We start from the raw sequence: 26178 nt of genomic DNA on the forward strand, positions 1-26178 counted from the left end.
AGGGTTTGGCTATCACTTTTATTTTCAATAGACAATTAATTTTGCTTTTCTAACCACAAGAGTTTTACACTAAGAATGGCATACATTACTGTATCAGTGTAGAAATAAAAGGAAGCAAAAACTTGCAATGGTTTGACCCCAAAGAGCAGCACTAAAAGTGAAGCCTGGCAGACTTGATGCTTCCTCAACTGCTTCATTTAGACAAAGTCTTCATAAATTGATCTGAAGACTTTGGTTTGCATAATGTTAGTTCTCAGACACCTTCAAATGCAGATACAAGTCTTTTTGTCTTTGGAAGATCACCCTTTACCTAAGGCTAGTTTATTTAGCCTCTTGAGAAGGAATGTTGCTGTTGTTTTTTTTTTTTTCCCTTAATTCTTCTTTTTTTTTTTTCTTACAAATGTAAATAGTGTTTTTCCTGGATTTCAAGGGGATCTATGTCAGATATTCAACACCTTCAACATAATCATTGGAATTGTCACCAACATATTTATTTATGAGATCTTTTATAAAACATATGCCTAAGGGTTATAATATTCCAGGCAGGCCTGAGAATGGTTGTATATAACCATGTTCATTTCTTAGTCATGGCCAACTATGCCATCACTTCATTCCATTTTGATAACATGGATTCTGAATTTGCCCAGTGAAGTTCTAATTATTTGTTGGCGTCAGGCTGGGGTCCCTGCTGCTAGCATGTCCTGAGCAGCCGAGTATCAATGAGAAACTGAAGTCCAACCCAAATGCATTCAACGTTAACTCTGTGAGAGGGGCACAGGCAAACAAGCGATCTTTCTGATTCATAGAAATGGAAAGGCTGGATAAACTACAGCTAATAGACAAAGAAAAATGTTTCTATGATCATTCCTCTAAATGTTTATTAATATAATTTAACTGAAGAACGTTAACGATTATTTCTACTACATATCTTTTTTCCTCTTTCGTCTGAAGACAAGATTATATTAGGAAGCCTAAACAGATAACTTTTAATATCATCTCTCTACTGATGTTACTTTAAGTTTTGTTTAAAAAAATTATTAAATTTAAATATCTTAAAGCATTGAATTTCTAATATTTTAATGAAATGAACATTAAAAATGAACATCCCAATTTCTTAAATATTTCAGTTAAAAATGATTTCTCTGCTGTATATGTGCATTTATATATGAACATTCTTCACAATTATGCAATGACTAAATTGGGTGGGTTTGGAAATTAACAAAAGACTATTTTTTGTAAACTATGCCTCAAGAAAAAATATTTCTATACATATCATAAGAACATTCTCATAACCTTATTCTACTAAATCTTTAAAGTGTATTCCTGAAAAGAGCACCATTACCTGTGCTCAGTAAAAATAGAAGAAATTGTGTAGCTGTATTAGTGCTAAAATCTTTAATATTGAAATAAGAGGAAAGCCAAGAAGATCAAAATATATCTATAGAAAAAATGCTGGAGGTCATTGTGACAGGATATTAAGAATTGTCTTTGGAGGTTGGACTTGGGACATTTTCCCCTTCTTTTACTAAAATTCTTATGAGTCATATACATTATTTTCATAAGAGAAAAAGAAATTTGTTAAAAATACAATGACTAAAATTTATAGAGAAGAACAATTAAAAATGGGAGTTTTTCTTCTATATAAGCAAAAATTCTGAACATGAATTTTTGTCAAAGCAAATCTCACATGTTAATTAAAAAGACCATTATTTAAACTATTAATATAAACCATTAATTAAAAAGCTATATGTAAGTTATGGATGGAAATGCATTCATGATTAGTTTTACTTTTTAAGCAGTACAAGAACTGAAATAATAATCCAGAAGATTATCCTTAAATAAGTATTTGAAAATAATCTACAATCAAGATTAAATTATTAATGAAACAAAAATGCAATGAAGTGTCAGATCCTAGCATTAACAGTAGGTAAGTTGGGTATATTTCCAGGAATTCAAACATTTATATTCGGGGAAATCGTTTCACCTGCTACAGAGTTTAACAATTCAACTATTAAATTCCATACATAAGAATTGTAGTAAGTACATAATGGGAATTTGTCACATGTTCAGGTCTCTATGTAAACAATCTATGAGACCCAAATTTACACCCCTAGTTTAACCTATAAGAACATAGAAACCTGGAGAGCCTGGCTAAATAATCCCAAGTGGGAGGCAGATGTAGGATTTCATGCCACAATCTAGACTATGCACTTAATCATTATGTTAAAATGCATTATAGTGGCTCAACAACTCTTTATATACATTATTAATACTGTTTTCTGTTTCTTTGGTCTGTACTTAATTGTTTTTGTAGTAAATTAAAATGAGGCACAAATTCACAGTGTTCTGAAAACAGTCAAGGGACCTACAAAGCAAACTAATTTATGGTGTAGCCTCTAATTAGCTATAATTACAATATTTAATAAATGAAACACCTACTTTTAGAGATAATCAAATCTTTTCACTATACTCCACTAGTATAGGCTAATAACAATCAAAAGCATTATTCAAATGCTGTCAGGAAATATAAAAGTACAATTTATCGCCAACCCTGTTAACATTTCCTACCAAAACAGATTTCATATGGAAACTGGTTATAAGAAAAATAAATTATGTAATCATCAATAATTTAACTTCAATTAAGCTGGCATGTTTTATTCCTAAATAACTCATTCATTCAAATATGTTTGCACATATACACATACATTCACTCATCAGAAATGTTCTTTATTTATTACTATTAAAGAATTTCTCTGAATATTTGAGTCCAATAAGAGTGCTCACCAGTAAGCATTAGAGATTTTAACAATTTTAGACACTGCCAGGATTATTAATATTAAAGAAAAAAAATGAGTTGACTAAGACATTTAATAGTAATGTTTAATCCAGTTTTATTTTTAAAACAATATTTTTAGGACACTGTTATTCAGCTTGCAGTTACCAATGCCTATTAACAAGTTCTGAAGTTTATTTTGTCCTTTTTTTCCAATCTATGTGTGGGTTAAGCAGAAGGATATAAAAAACTAGGAATGAGTTATGACTTCTTTACTCCTTGTGAATATGCATGATAATTGAGTATCAGATCACTGAGTGTCAGAATGACTCAAAACCATACATTATGTTTGCTTCCAAAGGGGAATAACCATTGGCAGCAGCATTAATAGTAAACTTCATTTTACTTTATGATATAATGAAAGGACTAACTTAACAATCATGTGATGTCTTAAATCAGCTCTTAATGTCAAAGAACAAAGTGATATTACTGTTATTCAGACTTTGGGAAAGGAATAAGGTACAAATGAACAAAAGAAAATTCAGCTGACCAAAAATTCTAATTAGTGTAAATTCCATTTGCAGGGAAAGAACAGCTTCTCTCCAAAGAGACATTACAGTGCATGCAAAATCAAGAACATTAACTGCCAGAGATATTCTGGATTTAGTAGAGGTTTCAGTGTTGTCACTCTAATTAACAGACAATCCAGAGGACTAGAATAATATGTCTTTTACGATATTTTAAAGTTGGATGCCCCCCAAAAAACCCATAAAAAAGTAAGCATGATTAATAGATCTTAGCCTCAATGCCAATAAATGTAATTTCCTAAAAAAATTTACATAACAGAGTCTGGATTTTTTGTTCATACATTTGTTTTCAAATCATTCTTGTATACGGTTATGTATGTATATGAAATCATCACTTTATTTTTAAGAAATAAAACATGATAGGTTTTTTTATATTTATCTCAAGCCTAGTTTTTGTGTGTCCAGAAATGCGTCTTTCTTGAATTTCTTTCAAATTTTTGCCTAACCAGTGGCTATAAACTCTTACAGTGACAACTATTATCCATTATCCAGCACTTGACATGTCAGCTCGACATCACTATATTAACTGATTTTCAAGTTTTCTCATTCCCTGGGGGGGCCTCTCTCCTACGATTGATGAGGTACAAGGCAGTGTTTGAGCTGCCATCCTGACCTCACAAACAGCAAGAGTCGTCCCTGCACAGAGCAGAGAAGGGAAGGCAAAGGAAAGAGAGAACCACAGCCATCCTGGAATAACAGGAGATCCACATACTTGCTTTCCAAGGCAATTAAAACATTGTTTCTCAAACTTTACACTTCAGAGGAATACATGACTTCTTTCTTTCATTCAAGTGCTGCAAGTCTTCATTGGTACATATTGAAACTGTAACAATTAGAGACTAAATTTTTGTCTCTGATATTTCACAGAAGCTAGAATAAAAGTGGCCGCTCCTTCCAAGTTTAAATACATTGAAACTCTAATCACTTATAATTCCCAGAATGGTGTTATGGCTTACTTTTTAACTACTGAATTCACTCTGGCAGAACTTGGGTAATAAAAACCATCATATTCTAATTTTCAGACAGCTTGATAGAACCTCTCTTCTTAGTATAGATAAAGTGTAATGGAGCACTTTCTTTCCCATAGGAAAGTCTTTGACTCATATGCTCTGATGCCAGCTAGCCTTCACATCTGCTGTTTCACAATTGATAGCTGTAACTTGGCATGCTAAACTAGTGTCTGATGAAGCAGCTTTCCTCAAAGGCACCATTTTATTTCTTGCAATGGGAACATAGTAAAATGGTGTTGGTTTTCTGTAGGCCTTATGCAAATCCCTGTAATAAACATAGGATTGGGCCTCACATACAATAAATTGTGTGTTAGATGAGGATGGGGGAAGGAGACAACCTCTTTGGGTAAAAATCACTTCTTTATTCTGCCAATAAATTAAATGCATCATAAAGACTTGGTTTAAATATTTCAAACTTGACTAATTAATATCAAAGCCATACTAGACACTGAAAAGAATACAAAAACACTTCAAAAATACCAACCATATAATATTAAACAAAATATTAGCATTTAAACTAATGTGATCCATTACCTATAATCAATATCTTGATATCATTAATAGAGAAAAAAATAATTTTGGAGAGTCAGAGAAATAATATGGCTACAAAAATCTGTGTTGAGTTTTTTTTTTCCTAGAAAAAAGTATCTGATGAAAAATACATCAACATGAAGAAATGAACATTTCAGTAATAGTATTAATCACTAATCTAAACTGACTACTCAGATGTGCTGGTCTTCAATCATACAAAACTTCTAAGTTTTGTTTCACTCTTCTAAGCTTGTAGAAAAAAATTCAAAGTAAACTAAATTATCCCCAAAGTTGAATACCCTAAGTAAACAAAAAATTTAAAATGAAGTCTCTATTTATTCTGAATAACCACAGAGTAATTGCCCAGGTAGAACTTGCAAGCAAGTTATCAAGAATAGATTTTGGCCAAGATTTAAACTATCTGGTTTTCCCATTTCCCAAGATAGAGCAGGATGTCAGGTTTGAGAAACATTTTGCTTCAGTTTAGATCCATAGGGGGATACTGAAGAATTATAGTGACACAAAGGAAGACTTCAATTTTAATTATGTAATAATTTATTCCCATCCATTAATGTAGGTACATTTTTTTTCCACAAGGAAAGGAGTGACAGTGGCTCACCAAATATTATAGAATTGCACAATAAGCTCAGGCAAGAAAACTGCATGAGCCCAAATTACAAATGGTTCAGGTTGGGAAGTTCCCCTGGGGGAGGGACTGACAACCCACTCCAGTATTCTTGCCTGGAGAATCCCATGCACAGAGGAGTCTGGTGGGCTGTAGCCCATAGTGTCAATAAAGAGTCAGACACAACTGAGCAGGCACACACACAGTGTGAAGTATTTCATCTCTTCTTAATCTCCTCCCCATTCGGAAAACAGAAAAGTCGCATGTATTAACACAGTCCTTTCAAGACTCTAGTATGCCCTGTTATAGGTCTCTTCTTTAATTGCCCCTCCATCCCCGCCTTGACAGAAGAAACTGCAATAAAGGTCTATAAAATAAAGGTGAATATATTCACTGCTCAGTTCCCATAAGACATATGCTTTCTCAACTTGTTAGGGACACAAACAAAAATCGGTATTTACCCCACCATATTTCTTTGAGCAAGGAGAAAGTTCTAACCTTCTTCATCCAGCTACAAGACAGTTCTTATGCACACCTATCAAGAGCCTCCAGGAATTGTGTCAAAAGTGAAGATGTAATTATACTATTTATTCTCAGCAAACCTGTTGAAAAAGGCTTTAAACAGAATTCAAGTAAATAATCTAAAAGAAGTAAGAATGTGGTCAGCAGAATTACCATTTCATGCCTTTGTCTGATATTTTGCAATGTCTGAGTTGCAGAAGAGAAAAATGCCAACTGTAAAATGAAAGAAGCAGAAGTGGATGCAATTAGTTAATAACAAGTATTACCAATAAACAAGGGGCTATTTAAATATCAAATTAACTCTTTCTGCACATTAGAATCACCAGTGGAGGTTATAAAAAAGATGCCCAGGATCCTGCCTCAAGGAAGTTTAATCACTTGGCTTGGAAAGAAGTGCTCTTTGAAAGCTCCCTAAGTGATTCTAATGTTCTAATGTGCAGATAGGTTGAGACTAATGATGTACATGAATGGATATTTTAAAGATGTTTACAACTTAGAGGATTGTATATCCAATAGAACCAAATAGTGACACTATCCTTTGTAAAAGAAAAATTGATAAGAAAACCAAGACTATTATTCATCAATGATATGATTGTCACAGACAAGACCATATTTCCATATGCTATGCATGTGATTTAGTCCTATAGTTTGCCATATTTTCTAGGACTTCATTAGATAAAAAAATAGCCCCATGATTTAAAGTAGTGCTTTAACTGGGGGTTCTAATAAAGTAGTCAGTATGACTAACTTTACTGGGCTATGGTCTAGAACAGGGGTCCCCAAACTCTCGGATCTAATGTCTGATCATCTGATATGGAGTTGATATAATAATAATAGAAATAAAGTGTACAGTAAATGTAATGTGCTTGAATCATCCTGAAAATATCCAGACACCCCAGTCCGTGGAAAAATTGTCTTTTGTGAAACTGGTCTCTGGTGTCAAAAAAAGTTGGGGACTGCTGGTCTAGAATTTTTGATGCATACATAGGGAGGCATACTCTTATCAATGAGTCAAACATTTTTATCACAAAATTTGCTGCCAATATAACTATTCTTATATTAATATTTTATCTTTAAATTATTTTATAGTTATAGAGAAAATATTTCCCATGTGAGACAGAAAAATAACATTTGAGACCTTTTTTGCTAGGAGGAGAAAGGGGGCTATCATTACTAAGCATAAATTGATTCCAAGTAGGTTAAATTAACTGTGAACAAAGCTGTGTGCTAGTTAGTGATACCTAAATAAAGGGGGCAACCCTTAGATTGAGCAAATATTTAAGAAATAATCCCTGTACTTACTAAAGTACCATATGAATTTTCCAATTATTATATTGTCAAAGAATCCTTTCTGGATAATGGTAGAAATCATTAGAATATATTAAATAGTAAATCTGGTACATAATGAAAATCATACTCAATTTCTATCCATGTGCAAATAATTATTGAACCTTTTTTTTGTGATCACCATGCTTAATTAAGAATTTGCCATATAAAATACAAAGTCATTAAAGAATAAGTTCTGGAGATATAATGTGAAGCATATGATTATAGTCAACAATACTGCATTATAAACTTCCAAGTTGCTAAGAAACTAGATCTTGATTGTTCTAACCACAAAAAGGAAATGATAATTATGATGTCACTAAGATGTTTTCTAATGCTATAGTAGTAACCATACTGCAATACATATGTCTCTCAAATCAATAGGTTTTTCACCATAAACTTACACAATGCTGCATGTTGATTATATAAAAATTAAAAATAAATAAAATAAATTCAAAACTAATGTTAAATACCTTTGCCACGTCCAAAAACTATTCTAGGTCAATTTCCTGAATATGCAAAATGGAAATTCCCAAGTATTTTACCATCAACTTATGGGGAAAATTAACATTTATTTCAGAAAACACTTTTTGATCTAAAAAATAACTATAGATGCCATGTTAAGAATTTACTTTTCTAATGTATAAATCTCTTTATAGTAAATATATTATAATTCCATTAGCACCACTATTCTCAATAAAAATAACAGAATTTATGTTCTGCAGAAATTAAGATCTATGAATAGTATGCTTCTAAATCCATTTATTAAGTGCATGCAGTAAACTGTCAACTTTTTACATTCTATCCCTTGACTCAGAAACTACTTATGTTCTTTTGGCATTTTAGAAGCAAAAATCAGTCAAGCTTTCAGAAAATCATTACAGGCATGCCACACAAGCAATTCAGCCTTAAAAACCTGTACTGTCACCCTGGCATAATTTAATTTTAGAAGACCATTGAACTGATAAGCTCAGAATAAGTAGCAGACTATACAGAACATGCTATAGTTGTATCTGCCCCAATGGTTTAAGGCAAATGTTTTAGAAACTTAATATGATCAAACAGTTGAGGTCATGTGGGTTAGCCCAAATGACTAATGTATTTAGCTCTTTTGAGTAATGATGGTTATGCCATGATGTCTTTGGCTATTACTTTTATTGTCAATATTATGAGTTCCTTGGTTATTGGTTTCATAATTAATAAGTCACTTAACCTCTCCATGGCCCAGTTTCCTCATCTGTTAAATGAGCATAATGATAATTGCTTCCTACCTTGATAGGGGTTGCTGGCAAGATTAATGAGTTGGCATTTAGAATGTACTTTGAATTCTTCTAAAGAGGGAAACTGTGCATTAAAAAAATGAAACTAAACAATATCTTCTTTTTTACTAAGTAACAAAAGATAAAACTACCCTCCCCAGATGGATTAATCCATTTGCTTGCATTCCTAACTCTGTAACCTTCATACACTCTTGAACAAATTGATTTTTTAACCTAAGGTTAAAATGAAAATACTATGGAGGGCTACATATTTTGAAGAAACCTTTCCAACTCTCTACAGAATAGAAAATTTTTCAAAGTAAACGCATATTCTAAACATAGCTAAAATCCTTCATCACAGGTGTTGCATCAATGAATGCAATATTCATTGTTCCAAAAGATAACTGTACAGAATTTGGTTAAAAAAAAGTGAGTTGTGCCGTAAAGGAAACCTAACTATGTAACACTGATAGTAGATGGTGGAGTTAGGAATTAAGCTCAGGTTTCTCTGATTCCAGTTTCCTTCCCTCTTAACTATTCTAAATTGTAGAATATAGGTTCAGAAGTATTAAGTGATTTACATTAGATATTTGATACTACTTAAATGTTCTTTCAACATACGGCAGAATTTATTAAATAACTATAAAAGAGGACATGTATTTCCTGTGATATCTTTAGGAAAGACAGACTATATTAGTGTATGTAACAAAACCAGAGATTTCAGGGAGACCAAACCCAGAGAGAAAATTTCAGAAATTGAAAAACCCGAGTCACGAGTTGCACAGAAATGTGATTTCAGCATCATTTGTAAAACACATGATTCACTTTGAAAATCTAGGGATTCTCAAAAGAGATCATAATACCTACCGGCTATAGCCGAGTTATTTTTGAGCTGATAATCTACATGTACTCATTCTCCTAATCTTTATACTTCAAGGAGAAAAGCATTTGCTAGTTGCTTGGTAACATTCTGTACTGTGTTGGGGTGAGGTTTCAGTTTGGCTGCACTAAGTTCCTAGATTCTGAGAAGAATGGTTTGACTCCTACTTTATTGTTTTTCAATAAGATCCCTGGGCCCTCAGCTATTTTATTATCTAAATATGACTGTGAACATATTGACGATGTCATATAGCTTTCTATTGTTTTACATGAGATTACAATGAAGAACCACCGTCTGCTCAGTTTTGAATTATTTTCCCAGCCATTGCTTTACATTTATCCCTGGAGAGAATATGTGTGGCGTGTAATGGATATAGGGGAAATGAATGAAATCTTCTTGACAACAGTATACATGTAAGGTCAATGAACAAAGTCAGGCATGTTCTTTGGAAAAAGAATTATTCAGTGCTGTAGAATGACTGTGTAACTCTGTTTCTGCAATACTGAACACTCACCCCTCCTTTAAGCCCAGATATCTTAAGCCAGCTCTTGCTTGTAGTAATACATTTTTACCATTCTTTAAAATAATTTTTGGAACTGAGCTGTTCCAGAACAATTAGCTAACAGCAGGGTCTTATTCAATTAGTAAAAACAGGATGGAAATTCCTTTAGAAAGTCAATGCCTTAAGGGTGCTTCCTAGAGTGTTTGTATGCATTGCTGTTAATTAAGAAATAAAATAATGGTATCAGATGTAAATTGACTATACACAATAGTCTCTGATTCATTGTAGAATTTCAAAATGGGTGTGCAATTGCTTAAATTCCAGATTGGTAGGGATTTTTTTTTTTTTTTAATTCATACTAATAGCTGGTATAGAAAGTGAAAGTGTTCATCTCTCAGTCATGTCCAACTCTTTGGGACATCCTGGACTGTATCCCGCCAGGTTCTTCTGTCCATGGAGTTCTCCTGGCAAGAATATTGAGTGGGTTGCCATTCCCTTTTCCAGGGGATGTTTCCAACCCAGGGATCGAACCTGGGTCTCTGGCATTGCAGACACCAGGAAAGGAGCTTTCATATGAAAAAAAATTCATACCAATAGCTAGTATAAGCATATAGTTTAACAAGCCAAAATATGTAGCTGAAATTAGTATCATTTAGGGATACACTAAAATAACTAAAGAAAAATCAACATTTACTAAATACTGTATCCTTTTAAATTTTAATGCCTTTTCAAGTTTCAACAGTAAGATGTCAGCATGTGATAAAACTATCAACATAATTGTCACCTTAGTGATTATCACTGTATGGTTTTTATTGTGACTACTGCACATTCCCAAAGGCTTCAATTTTACAGAAAGAAAGTCTGTGCTGCTAGAAACAGAAAGTTGTTTCACATCAATTTTCTCTGGGTGCTAGAGGCACTCCCATGTATGAGAAAGGAAAACTAGAGATGAAAGACTAAGAAGAAAACTGAAAAGCAAAGAAACGTGAAGTTAGGTAAAATGACACTGCAAGAGAGCAACTAAACTAAAACAACAGCAGCAGCAACAAAAAGCATAGCAGAAGACTAGAAAGATTGTAAAGAAAAGAAATGGAGAAATAAGCTCAAAGATGGGGAAAAGGTGAAAATTTTCAGTGATTTTTCCAGAGGTGTATCTTGCTATAATACACAAGAGCTTTGAAACGTGATATATGAGCAATCTAGAAAATAAAAACAAAATTTGAAGTATTTGTGAGGCTAAAATAATTACTTCTGGTATCAGACCACTTGCATTAGTACTTATATTCATTATTGTACAAACTCAACTTCAAAAGTCCCTCGAATACTGTGATAATTTAAATGCACCACATATTTACTCTCTACAAAGTTACTAACACTGATGATATACATTTATAATTTTAAACAGCTAGTCTCTTTTTTCATTAAAAAAGGTTTTTTTAATAAGAAAAACAATATTAATATGTAATACTCAATTGGGAAAAATGATCAATTGCAATTAACATAATCAAATAGCACCATATTGATCTCAATGACTTGCTCATACTTGATTATTCAATAAATTTAATTAAATGATAATAATTTTCCAATTAAATGTAAAATATGCATCCAATCTTTAAGCTAGCCATTAAAAATATTCTCTTTGAAAGCAATTTAATTTTAAGAATTATGTGTATTTGACTAAAACATTCAATCAATCTCATTCTTTAGGCATTTGGTGATCTCCAGAACCCCCCCCAAAAGCTGATTTAATTTGGTAAGAATTTTCACAAAGAAAATTATATAATTATTTGGCAAGTTAACTCATATTAAATCCTGTTATATGATCACTGATCCCATCTCCAACAAACTATAAATTTCTTAAAAGTGAGAATTAGATATCATTTGCTCTAGAATACCCAATGTATAGCACAGTTTCTGGTACTTGGTAGGTGCTTCCTGGAGGTTTGTTGAAATAATTTATTTTATAGCTTGAGTCAGTTATTTTTTAAAGAGAAAAACAATCTACCACTTCTGCACACTTGAACTGCCAATTGCATTTGTGTGAACAATGACGGAAACTACCAAGGCTTAAAAATTTGCTAAATTACAAACAATATAAAAATAGTAAAATAGAAAATAAATTATGACATGATACTGATTCCCTAAAGTGGAATCTCCTCATTGGCTCTACTCTGACCCAATGGATCAGTGGAAGTAAGGAGACAATCTGAATATTAAAGAGGAGGACAAGATGCTATGCGCCTGGAATTTGGTGCCACCATAATTTCCATTAAATGTTTAACAGACTTCCCCACTGGAAACCACTGCATGCCAATGGGGTAGCCCATTTTGAGATTCTTCGCCTTCCAGAATATTAGATGGATGATTGTCCAGCGAAAAGGAACTGTTTGTGCTTATTTTCCTTGTTTTTCTGTAGGCTCTCAACAAGTAAAACCTGTTTCATCTTAACAGAAAGAAATGCCTATATGGAAAACATTCTTACATATAATCATTTTATTCTTCTGGAATATCCACACCTTGTAGAGTCTGAATCTCCCACTATTCAATTTTCAGTAGATATAGTACTTTGTCTAGTTACATTCAATGACAAAACCTTGGTGGGGAAAATAATGTTACTTCTGAACAGATTTTCCTCCAAACAAAGATGAAATACTTATAAAGCAACAACTCCTTGCCATTTGCAAGTATTAAAATTATTTGCCTTGATGACCATATATTTAGTTGAATATGTCTCCAACCCATGAGAAATATGCTATTGATTATTCTCTACAAATAACAACGTTCCTATGCTCTTACATTCATTAACAAGAAAAGGTTTGTTTGTGTTCTATCATTTTAATACATAAATTTTAGATAACCAGTAGGACTTACCTTGAAAAAAGTCATGGTTGCACCATCCTCTACTGCTCCATACTCTATCTTGGTTTGTTTAGCTAAATCATCAGCAGAGTCAATAGGGGATTCCATGCGCTCCACTGTCAGAAAGGCGGCTAAGTTAGCAGTATACGAAGAAATGATGATAAGTGTGAAAAACCACCAAATGCCTCCCACTATCCTGGTGGAGAGCGCTTTGGGCATGAGCTCAGAACCTAACAAAGATTGGGGGGAAAAGGTAAGACGAATACAGAGAATTTGATCAGCAGTCAGGTACTTTTGGTCACAGTGGAAGAATGGAATCACTGTGTAATAAAAGCTTAAATCATAGATTTACATATCACTTTAGTAAGCAAGGAACAACCCCGTGGGAGAGCAGAGGCTAATTTCAGATAGCATGTCTCTTAGGACATCTGTGTTTACATATAGTGACAGGAGACTGGAGCTCTACCTGAGACAGTACAAAATAAGAATCACATATTAAGGACTGGATAGCCTTTATAAAAATAGCATTAGAATGGAGAATATCTCTCCTGTTTATAAACTACTGTTATAGATTATCACATTCTTGTTAGTTAAGTAGGTTTTAGAAGAAATGATTTAATGTACATTTTGATCCATTTCTTAACAAGCTTTATTTATGAGAAGTTTCATTATTCATGTATATGAAGCTCAAAAATCTTGTCTATACTGCCATTTTAAAAAGTAATGTACGAAAACAATTTCAGTTATCCACATTTTTTGAGCCAGGGGGCTTCAGTCCAGTTTTTATTTTAAAATAGGTAGTAAACTATTTTTTTATGCATAAACAAATGTCTCCTGTCACTATAGTTAGCTTCAGTGAGGGAAATCAGAATAAGAATAAATAGTTAAATTGGCATAAATTTATTTTTACACACATATACAAATTTCATAGTTATAGTACAATATGTGGCTGGAGTTGCCTGCTCATGGTATTAATAAGAGAATGAGATCTGATCATTACATATTGCTTTTGATTATTATTAATTTTAATTAATTTAGATTATACATTAAAATTCTAACACTTTTTAAGTTGAGTCTATTAGTTTTACCATGTTATTTATAGCCTTAATATGTAAATGTATAAATATCAGCATGTATAACTTTTTAATAAGAAAAGTATACAAAATTTATGTATATATATTACTATTTACCCTTCATCATTTTGAACCTATAATCAAGAAAGCACTGTCTACAAATAAATTAATTTTAATAAGGTTTGAGTAAAATGGAATGAAGCAAAGATGGACTCCATGTTTTATATATTTTTAAATATAATAATGAATCCAGTAAGATAACATATCTCTATATGCATTAAACATACAACAAATTATTCATGCTAACATTGAAAAGAAGTGGTATCATGACTTGGTTCTAGCAAAACAGCCCATCTTATACTGCAGTTCATCTTACCCTTCCAATTTCAAACAAACAAACAACATTTTAGAAAGCAGACAGACTTGGACATGACAGCCAACTCCAGCTCCAGACTCTTGCCTACCACTCTGTAAGAAAAGCAAAACAAAATAAAACAGAAAAGTACCTTTCTGATGTAGTTGCTCCTAGGCCCTGTCAGACACACACTTGGACACTGAAACACTAAAATATTCCCACTGGGTAGGCTGCCCAGTCTACCATTTCTTTTCTTTTTTTTTTTTTTTGAACAACACCACCAATAAAGTCAAACAAGACTGGGAAAGAAAAGAACAGTGGAGACATTCGACAAAAATGGCCCAATTACCACAAGTTCATATCTTACCCAAGGACTTAAAGTGAATACCTCTTAGGCTAGTGAATCAGAGCCTGGTTAGGGGCTGACTGTCATGTACTCAAGGTAACGTCATGTCCAGCACTATATCCCACTAATTCCTGGGGAGCTGGGCATCAGCCAGAATAGTATGGGTTCCTCTTTCATGTATCCACCAGCAGTGAAGTAGTTATGTGACAAAGCAAATGTACATTTGAAGTTTTCATTGCTTGGATTGCTTGTCATCATTTTTAGAGATATTAGATATAATTTTATTTCTTATTGCTAGATTTTATAAATATCAAGTTATCTCACCAATATTGAAATTCAAAAATATCCAAATATTTTATAAATTATACATAAAAATAATATCCTATTTTTCAAAGTGGTAGGAAAAATAATTTTAAAAACTTTATTATGGTTAGATCTTTACTATGAGAATAATTCGTTCCAGGCTATCAAAGTTAGTTATTAGCAGGTTACTAGCAATGTGCCTGGGTAAATTACATAATCCAGTGCTACTTGGAAGAGATTTCTGTCTCATGTGATTTATTTTTATTCACTTTTATATTTTTTAAAATAACTCCAATATTATCTTCCAACTGTAAATAAATTAAGGGGAAAAAAAAAGCCACTGAACCCAAAATGTAGGAAAGGGCAAATACAGTTATTGATTATTCATTTTATTTGGAAAGAGATGCCACACACTTAATTAGTTTATGTAAGAGTTCTCTGAACTTTCAAGTTTCAGATTTAAATACGTATATATCTGGATGTTCATATTTTTAAAAGCAAAAATTATCTAATTAGTAGGACTGCTTGCAACATGAATTTAAGTTAATTTTTTCCTTTTAATATGCAATATTTACTTTTAGTTTAGGAAGTAGTTTATAAATGAAACAGTCAGAAATAATGGATTTATGCATAATATTAAACATGCAAAAGGAAAGTATCTATTTTATTAACAACAGTTTATAATTCAACAATAAATTTTCTCTTCTTCAGTGCTGTAATGCAATTGCCAAATGAATTTCTTCAATGTGGATCATAAATACACCAGTAAAATTTAAGGTAAACCCTTATATGGGTGTAGTAACCCTTATAAATAAGTATGTTTTCTTTCCTTAATCCAGTCACTGTCAGTTGTTAAAGGGCATTTTGATTTATTTACAAAATTTTAAAACTTAAAAATATTACATTTTAAATGCATAAAATAGTCTGGTTTTGAAATCTTTTATATTGAGTAGTAGATCTGACATATTAATTTACTAAACTTTATATAAATATTAAAAGATTAATAAAAGAAATCACAGCAGCAAAAATAAAAAAATCAGCTTGGGAGAACTGAGACTAAAATAATAAATTCATAATTATAAATATACCATTAAAACATATTGCATGTATTATGTCATTTTCTAAGAAAGGTAGCCTTTACTTTTAACATTAATATTATAATTTTTAAATAATTATAAGAGTATTTTTGCATGCACTTCTGAGCATGCAATACTTTATATTCTTATATACTATCAGATGCAGCTAATATTTTACTTGTAAAGGTAACTCTAAATGGTTAAATATTTTATTTTTACAAATTTATATGCAGTAGATTTACTAATCATGCAATACAAAGGCATCTAATCATCAAGAATTGATAGGAAAGGGAATTTTTTACATCAAAATGAAACAGGAAACAGGAGCAATACACTGTATTCTTGTCTCAAGAAGATGCAGTCTTAGTGGTGCTTTAAACACAGCTTCTAGCTAATGGATCAGGTTAGCTTGGTTATCTATGAGATAATGTATCTACTATAGGTTAAGAAAGTTAGATGATATACTTTATGTGCAATTGCAAAAGCTAATTATTTTCTCAGAATCTCCCTTGGATGGGATTTGAGAATGCCTAAATGCATCAGATAGATGGAGAAGCTGGATTATGGTTACATGCAGAGAGGCACCCATGCAAGCGACTTGTGCCAGCGAGAGCTGTCACCCCCAGCAAAGAGTGGGACATGGTGCCCAAGGGAAATAGCAGGCTGAATCGTATACCTTGCTGCATGAGAGCTCCAACTCCAAACCAGAAACTATTTAGCAAGGTGAAATTGTTTTCCACCACGTCTGAGTCAGGGTTGCAAGGGTGTGGGTTATACCACTCATAGGGACTAAACCTGTGGTAATTGACAGAAGAAAAGAATATATTTAAATGGCAGTAAGAAGACATTCTATCCAGCATTTTTGCTGCAAAAGAAACAGAAAGACAGGTAAGATTAAGCAGAAACCAGAAATCAGCATTTTTATAGTACAATTTCATATTCATGACAGCAAATTCTAGTTTTTAAAGATACCTATCCTTATCAGCTGATTACATATTAAGATGACTAGTAGCATTTCTTTACCATATATGACATAAGAGAAAAATGTGTATCAGTAAACAAAGATTTTTAAGATGTAGGCTTATCAAGAGAAGGATTAACAAAATTTTTTTAAAAACTAGAAATTCATTAAAGAAGAAAAACAGGTATGAAATAAACATTTTTAAAACTGGAAAAATTGTTAAAGACAGGAGAAATGATACAAAATCACTTTGAGAATTTTTTATGTTATAATAGAAACTACCAAAGTGAAAGAGATTAAGTAATCAGTGAATAATTATTTTTCTTATAAGAATACAGTACCATGTATTTATATCTTTATGTGTGACAAACTCAAATCCAAACAGAAAACCAAATCAGAATGAACTACACTCTTATATATGCTTCTGACTTCATTATGTGTTTCAGAGAGGCTGGCTATATGCAAGATATCAAAGCAGTGTGAGAAGCAGGAATGCATATGGAGACTGGGTGTCCACATATTATTTGTTTTCAAATCTACAATTAATTTGAATCACTGCTTTAAGAAAAAGAAAATTAATCTAATTTTTGAGACCAATTATAGATGGTTTTAGAAATATAAACAAAATCTCTTAAAAAATTTAAATCAAGAACTTTATAAATTGTCATGTGTACACATAATTTATCCTAGTTATAATCCAGATATAATTTTCAATTAATGGTACTATCAAAAAATAAACTAACAAAATATTTTCCCTAATATCTCAAATTTTAAAGCCACTCTTTTACAAATCAAAATTAGTGTGCGTGCCCTTTATGAAAGCATTAAAAAATCTTGCATTCAATCAAAGTTACTTGAATAATGTATCTGTCACTTCAGAAAGCCCAATTTTCTTCACAATAATCTTTCTGACATATTAAAATTCAGAAGATCAAACAAACCATTTACATCCTCCTAATGCAATTTTTAGAACACCCTTGTTTTAATAGCCTATCCTTGACAAACGAAGGAATGTTTTGTTTGGTTCTCTAAGTTAAACTGACACACTGAACAGAAAGGTTGATTGGATAGTAATTAAACATTCTGATCTGATTTGTTATGTCTGACTGAAGTAGAACTAGCTTTGGTTGTAAACATTTTATTTTTATTTAAATGCCTTTATTACTTTTACCCTAGTAAAAATAGTTATATACATTTTTAAAAGTACTTCAAAGTATTAGAATGTTGGTCATCAAACTTTATCCAAGACTGTCTTTTAAAAAAAAAAAAATATTATTAATTTTCAATTAACTATCCATAAACAATTCGCTGTTCATCAGAAGAAAAGTGATCTAGTAATCAGATCACAGGCTCTGAAGCTGAACCATGCATCTCCATGGCCTTGGACAAGTTCTATAAACTCTATTTTTAAACAATAAATATTTTAAAATGTGACTTTGCCTGTAGATACATATTCTGACTCCTATTCTGATTCCTGGAAAATTAAACTTTTCTTTTCCTACTGTTGACAGTATATCAGCTATAAACACAAAGCTGGTCTGTAAAAGCTGAATTTAGTTTTTGTACATAACAAATCCTAAAAACATAACCACAGAGATTGAGCATGTAAAACCTGGCTAATCAAGATCTCTGATTTTTACACAGAATCCCATGAGCCCTTGAATTTTATAAGTGCTTCAAGGGATTCCATTCAATGGGGAGAGGGAGATGTAGTTTTGGGGGTTGCAGAAATGGAAGTATAAATATGGAGGATTTTGCCCTTCCTCTCCATATGTGTATGTATTTATACATGTACATATAAAAATATACATATATTTTTCATTCTGAGAAGGTAGGAAAGGAAGGAAGGAAGACAGGGAAAGAGAAATGAGGGAGGAAAGTGGAAAGAGAAATGGAAAAAGTAGGGGGGAAAAATCTGGAAATACACTGGTTTCAAGAGACTAATAACTACCGCAGTGAGTGATTCTTATATAATTTAATTGAAAGAAAGGAAAAAATGTATGACAAACTAATACTTAAATTCAAATTATGTACACCTTTCACCTTCTCCACTCTGTCTGCTTTTTACTTTAGCATGAAGATCTCCAGTGGCCCCAAATGAGGTAGAATTAGCTTAACAAAAAATGCTATCTAACTTGAATTTGCAATTTATTCTTCATGGTGACACTCAGAAAGCTTTTCTTCTGTCTCCATTTGATGCAGTAACATTCTTCTAATGGTGTGATGTAAGTTATCCTTCAACACATACACACACACACACACACACACACACACACACACACTTCACTGGCCTTCCACTGTCCTTTATCTGCTTATCTCCCTCACACTCAAGTCAACACAGCTCTGATTCTAGTTCCAGTGTGTTTTGTTTTTTTCCTAAACTGAATTACCTCTCCCATCTAAGATTAACTGCTAGCTTAACTCTTTCCTTTGTATTTCCAACAGATCTTGAGTCAATATGGATTAATATTTCTTCCTTCTAATTCTTCTGATTCACCATTTTTTAAAATTCTATTGACTTCCACACTTTTTTCTGCCCATCAGAAAAATTTCAATCACCTCAAATCTATATTTAACCCTAATCACTTCCTAGATCTAAAGTGAATTTCCAGTGGCCAGATAATTGACTTTTCAATGCTAATATGTTCAATACAAACCCACAATCTTTCTCCCTAATCCTTCCCTTTTATTGTCTTCTCCATTTCTGTCAATAGCATCACCTGCTGGCATTCCCAAATCAAGTTACAAAGGTCCTGCTCTTAGTCCTTAGTTTACTTATCCTGAACACTTTAGAGTAAACTTCAGTTCTTTACATTCCTTTTCTCCTAACACTGACCTCCAGACAGATGTCAATTTAAATCAGTCTACCTACAGAAAGACTTTCATTTCCTCCTCTCCTCCTTCCCTGTTTATTTCCTTTGGCATTAATGCCAGTTCAGGTTGTCAGATTCTGTAGCTATAGTTTCCGAGATGGTCTTTCCACCTTGCATTCCAAATTTAAAAGCTCTAAATATTGCTTCCCAGTTTATTATCATGTAGAATAATTTTTTAAATGATACAACCCTATTAAAAACAAAACTTCAATCATGTCTACAGCCTACATACAAAATACCAGACATTTAAGCATGGAATTTAAGATCCTCTGCATTGTGCTCCATAATACCATTCCAAGATTGTGTTCTACTGCCTTTTTTTCCTACTTGCCAGCCTCTGGCCACTTTCCCCCAAATCCTATATTGATTCTTACCCATTTCTTTGATCATCTTGTCCTTTAGCCTGTAATACCCTCTCTACTCCCTCCACTATTCAAACCCTATTCCCACCCTTCAACTCCAACTCACTGCCATCATTAAGTTTGACCTTTCCTGATCTTTTCTTGGAGTATCTAAGGTAGACAATGGTTCACTGTCCTGCCTGAGTTTTACTAGGGACATTGATGCCCTCCTAATGAAACTATACTTTCTTCCCTTGAAAGTAACTAAATAAGAGCCTTTGCAATATGAACAGACGTGATGTATATAACTTCTGAGAATTCTTTTTAAGGATATTTGCCTTGGACTTTCTTTGCCTTCTTCCTCTTTTAGGAAATGGTGATGACTACAGATTATTAGAAGCCCTGGCTTGAGGAAGACAGAGATGCCCCATGACCCTTATACTACACTCCTCTAGGCTGCACAGTAGGAGAAATAAATGCTTTCTGAATCAAGGCACTGTATTTTTGGCTATCTTTGTTAAAGAAGGTTCACCACTACTTGAATGACTCAAGTACTCTGCTCATTTTTACATATCTATAGTTCTAAAAGCTTCAAGTTACATTTATGATAGCCTGGTTTCTTCATTATAATTTAATATACATATCTCCCCTCTTTTATTAATTGTGAATGAGTACATACAAATGCAGTGTCTGATTAATCTTGTGTCTCCTACAATTTCTAGCACAAGGTGTTAAACCTAGTGGTCATCTAAAGCATGTTTGAATTATTCTGAAGATCTTTTTACCTCTCTTTCCTTTTCAATCTCAGGCTATACATCTAAAATTATAATCCTCCTATTTCTCTATACCTAATATCTCCTTCACCCTATGCTTCCATCTCTGTAAAAGTCTTTTTGAATGCATCATCTTTTTCCTTAAGACTATCACTTAATCATTCTGCAGCTTCTAATGAAATTCTCACTGAATGCCAGCCCTTTGATATCCTCTCTTTTAACTCTGTGATGTGTTCTTCTGATTATTTGCTCTCTGCTCCACTAACAGGAGATCCCTTTTGGCTAAATCATGGCTCTCAGATCTTTCCTCCCTCTTTAATGACTTAACACACTCACTGCTTGAACTCCTGTGCTGATAATTACAAAATCTTCTTAATTTATAGCCATAAATTTTCTCTCAAAGCATTTCCATCCATTTTTGTATATTCCAACTTTGGCAGCTCACCATTACCTTATACTTAAAATGCCTAAAACAAAACCCAAAAAATTCAACCATATTTTCCTTCACATTTTTTTTTAGCTCTATAATGATGCAGCACTTCTCTGAGTTGAGATTAAAAGCTTATTTCCATTTTATTTTAATCTATCTCCTTTCTTAAATACAAACAAATGTGATACACTTAAGCCGTATCAACTTTTGTTTTATAATGCCTCTTTGTTTTATTCCATCCATGCACTTTCATCTCAGTTCTGAGTAGATGGTTTTAGGACTCAGTTCCTACGTGTTTCCTATTTTCTCTATTTTGTTTTGCAAACTGTCTTCACGTTAAGTTTTGTACCGTGCAACTCCAGTTGTCTAGAACAAATCAATTCTATTAAATACTGAATCAGGTTTAACCTTCTATGCCTCTGAATTTCAATGTTCTATATAATACGACTCAATGTGTTTAACCTTATTCAAACTATTATGTAGACTGGCCAATTGTCTCACTGTCTTTGTATATCCTGTTCTTGTTAATAGAAAAATCCTCTTCCCTTCAGTCGATTCACTCAGCCGTGTGTCTGTGCTACTCCTTTCTGAAATTCCATAGTGCTTACTTTTCTCCCAAAGCCTAGTTATTTCAAATCTCTATATATTACATATTGCCTTGTGCTCTACTATTGGCATTTTGTATACTAATTTTGTATCAAAACTTCATGAGGCCTTTTAGATAGGCTGTTTATCAATATAACTATCATTATTAATATTTTATTTATTTTAAAATAAAATATTTTAAAATAAACAAAATATTTTTAGTGCCTAAAAATTGCCTAACAGAATGCCTACAGGATTGGTGACTATAAAACTTGAGTTTCAGCCACATGTATATTTTGTACTTGATGACATATTGCTAAATCTCTCTGAGCTGAAGATTTATTTCTAAAGAAGAGCAAAAAAAACTAAACTAAGTATGAGAGATAATATATGCAAAGCACTTTGCAGACTATACAGTGCTACAAAATGTTAACTAAAAGTGTATAATCTTTTAATGATTTCTTATTCTAGAGTCTTATATCAAAAATAATTTAGATTATATATGAAATAATCTGCTCATTGAGGAAATACTTTTACCATATTATGCAAAATGCTAATTTAACATTTATTTGAACATCTTTTTATAGCAGAGGCAAATTTTACCACAACCAATATGGAGAACACAACTAATTTTTATATTACATATTATTTTGAACCAATGAGCTATATACTTTCACATATATGAATACTATTTTTGTGCTGCTTCTTTAAGCTGCAGTGACCTTTCTGCAAAGTGTCTCATTTATATTTCAGGATTTAAATTCAACTAAAGTTCATCATCATTGTTATAATAATCCTCAGCTTTCATCTGCATCATAAATTCAAAACAAATCTTTTTTGAAAATTCACCAGAAGTAACTGTGATATTATGAATTTTTTGCTCTTCTTTACTCTGCTTAATTATCTACTGAGACGGCAATTCTTCACCTCATTTTAAACTTGGGGTTAAACTGGTTGTAATAGGGGAATTAAACAATGTTCTAACTGAAATTTTTTTTAATAAAATAGACATAACCATTTCCAAAATCAAGTATAAATAAACATTCTAGCATGAAAATACAATGTTTTAGCACTATATACTATTTACATATTGACTATGCTTTTTTTTTTTTTTCAGGGGCATATAATTAAACTGAGGATGTAATAACAAATGATCTTTTGATACTTTTCAGTTTAACACCCAAATAATTTGAAAATCTAAAATTTGGTATTCAAATCTTCAATATTACTTCTTTGATTAGTGGGGAAAATAGGCTATTTTAAATGATGGTCCAAGGATTGATACATTTTACTGAATAAAATGTAGAATTCTCAAGAGGACATAAAATTATCCTTTTGAATAAGAAAGGTTACAGAATCCAAATTTGTTCTCCTTTTTTTTTTTAAATAATCAAGTGACAGGTGATGCTGGATTGTTTAGACAAGAAATGAGAAGCAAGAAAATGCTATATAAAAAATCAATATACATTAAAACTGTTCACAGAATAACTATAGCCCATGTTTTCAGCAATAATTCTGAATTTTCCAAGAATCACCCCCCACACACTTCAGCTATGTTCAGCTATTCACTGCACATAAATGATATAATTTATTGAAACATTTAAATGACATACTTGGTAAAAAGAGGTGATTAGGATAGGTTTGCACTAATACAGGTTAGCATGGAGCCACCAGTGTATTTGGTACTTACTTGAGAAGCAGAACATGGAAGAGGGTGTCATAACCATCCCCAGCATTAAAGCAAATAGCCATAAATGTGAGAATATTTCTAGAAATTGGATCTAAATGGACTGAGAGGTGCTAAGGTCACTCCATTTCTAGGAGTTGAAGGCACCATTAGTTTAATTCAGGAATGCTCTGAGGAGAGCTAGCTATAAGAGAGCCCATACTTGGGCAGAAAAGCAGATTATAATCCAGGAAAGGGATAAAGCATGTGTATTTATTGAAAGTATGCCATTTTGATGACATCTCCTGTGGGAGCAGGATAATGTGGGAACTTTTAAAGTCTCTGAAAAGCAAGGTAGCCTTGTAGTAGGAAGAGTTTAAAGCAAGGCACCAAAGAACCACTTGATTTACTTGAAATAAGTCAAGGTTAAATAAAACACTATTAGAAATGAAATATAGAATTAATAGCAATAATATCAGTTTGTGTCATACTTGCCAATTACAAAAACAAGCGCAGCTATATTCTGAACTGCCACAAATGACCAGAGAGAATGACAATGTTATTGTCATTATTATTATTAAAAGCTGAGATTTAGATAGATCAGGGATCTTCCCAAGATACAAAGAAGGCTAGAGTCAGATGTGCAATCAGGTCCCTTTTACCTCATTTTGCAGTGTCCAATCGTTATCATACCTCATCAAAAAGGAAAAGGGAATTCTTATGTTCTAATTCAGTTCCCTGTGATAGCAGTGAGAAACTGCTTGATTTTCGTTAGGGATAGAAAAAGACTTTTTATTTTATTACTTTTTAGCATACTTATATCTTGCACTCTGTAAAGTCAATTCTTGCACATTCAGAGCATTTAAAAATTAATATTTAGTTAATGGCTTGATATCACCGGAGTACAAAAAATATTCCCAAATTTTTCAACAAAAGATCACATTTTGATTAACAGAGGCATTAACTACTCTCTGATTTCTATTCAGAAATATTGAAGAAAGAATGTCAGTTTTTAAATTTGCCACCCAACTAAGCCTGATAATACACTATAAATGTTAAAATGTAATAATATGTGCATAAATATGAAATCCTTAAGGAAAGTTGAAATTCACCTAAATTTAAAGTACTTTTACAATACTATCTTTTCTCTATAATTTTACCATCACCACTTGAATTCTAGCTATTTTGAACACGAAATATAATATTGCTTGTCTTACACTGTCAGGGAAAGTTATATTTTTGAATCCATGAAAAAACACTAAAAACAGGAGCCTCAGCAATTTTTGTGAACCATCACAGTATCTTTGAGATGACATAAATCAAGTTAAGGGAATTTAATTTAGCATATTGGAAGAGGAAAAAAATGTTCTAGGGTAGATGCTTATTTTTCAAAATAATTTATTTTTAATTAACTTTGATTTTGGAAAAGAAAATGTCAAGAAGTAAACTTAAAATATTTTTGTGTGCATATTATCAATCATTATGGCATTACGATCAGATAATGCCATATGACTTTGGGTAAATACTGCATCCAACAGTGCTGTTAGGTTCTCTTTCTGACATCTGTAGAAAACACAGGGCTTCCTGACAAGAAACTTCTGTAAAAATGCACATGTCATCCTAAAATTCAACCTGCCCATTATCTTTTATGGTCCTGAAAGTCTAAGATAGAGACAGTTTCCTCAAACACTAACAGTTTTACTCCACAGCAAACAAAACAGCAGTATCTTAGTAGTAGGCTCCACCAACAATCAAAACTGATTCTGACCAATTGCTTAAAGGGCATGATCTACTTATATTCGAGGAGTATCATTTTACTTTCAGTTTTTTTTTTTAATTTATTCAATTGCTTTTTGCTTTCTGAATCCTTACTAGCAAATAGGCCACTTTAGGTACATAATTAATTCTAAACACTATCTCTTGCCAGAAAAGTAGTTTTGTGATCATTCCAAATATATAGTTTATATAAACTAAATAATTTATTTTGACAAATACAGATGACTGATATTCTATAGCAGTTGATACTGTATATTTTATGTTGATAGCCATCAATAACAAACACATATCCTGAAATAGTTCTTATTATTCATTAAATTAAATTTGTTTTACTTTAAGTGACTGTGTGTGCATTGGATTATGAATCATACAAGCTCATACTGGAATATTTTAATTGTGCATACATTAAGGACTACAAGAATTGGTTTTTAAGGAAAAGACTTTCATGGTTATAGTTAATTTTAGTTACCTTCCAAATCATTAATGAGCAGGATATTAGTTAAGGCTGTATTGTGTTTTCAATGCTCAGATGTAAAAGGTTTCATAATGTAATATGATGTGGTGAGGGTTTGAAACTGGATGGAGTTACACTATGATTAAGAAAGAAATGAAAGGAACAAAACATTTGGAAATCATTATTACATAAACTAGGAGGTAATATGAGTGGGCAATTTAGAAAGATGATTTTAAAAAATAAACACAATTCAACAAAATATACTTAGTTCAATTAAATATATCTTAAGGAG

At 32.2% G+C, this 26178-nt stretch overlaps 1 protein-coding gene across 8 annotated transcripts in view; it reads right to left on the reverse strand.

The window, feature by feature from the left end:
• GRIK2 (glutamate ionotropic receptor kainate type subunit 2) overlaps positions 1–26178 on the reverse strand; it is a 731316-nt gene that overhangs the window by 109624 nt on the left and 595514 nt on the right. For 6 of the 8 annotated variants that reach the window (XM_061427731.1, XM_061427736.1, XM_061427732.1 and 3 more), the window contains exons 12-13: positions 16704–16822; positions 12887–13104 (exon numbers count right to left, since the gene is read on the reverse strand). In XM_061427731.1, the coding sequence (XP_061283715.1) occupies positions 12887–13104; positions 16704–16822 (337 nt within the window). Of the gene's footprint in view, positions 1–12886; positions 13105–16703; positions 16823–26178 lie in introns of those variants that run through there. The other 2 variants (XM_061427739.1, XM_061427738.1) reach the window with 2 other exon arrangements.

Source organism: Bos javanicus, chromosome 9 (genome assembly GCF_032452875.1).
Source record: "Bos javanicus breed banteng chromosome 9, ARS-OSU_banteng_1.0, whole genome shotgun sequence".
Lineage (NCBI taxonomy): Eukaryota > Metazoa > Chordata > Mammalia > Artiodactyla > Bovidae > Bos > Bos javanicus.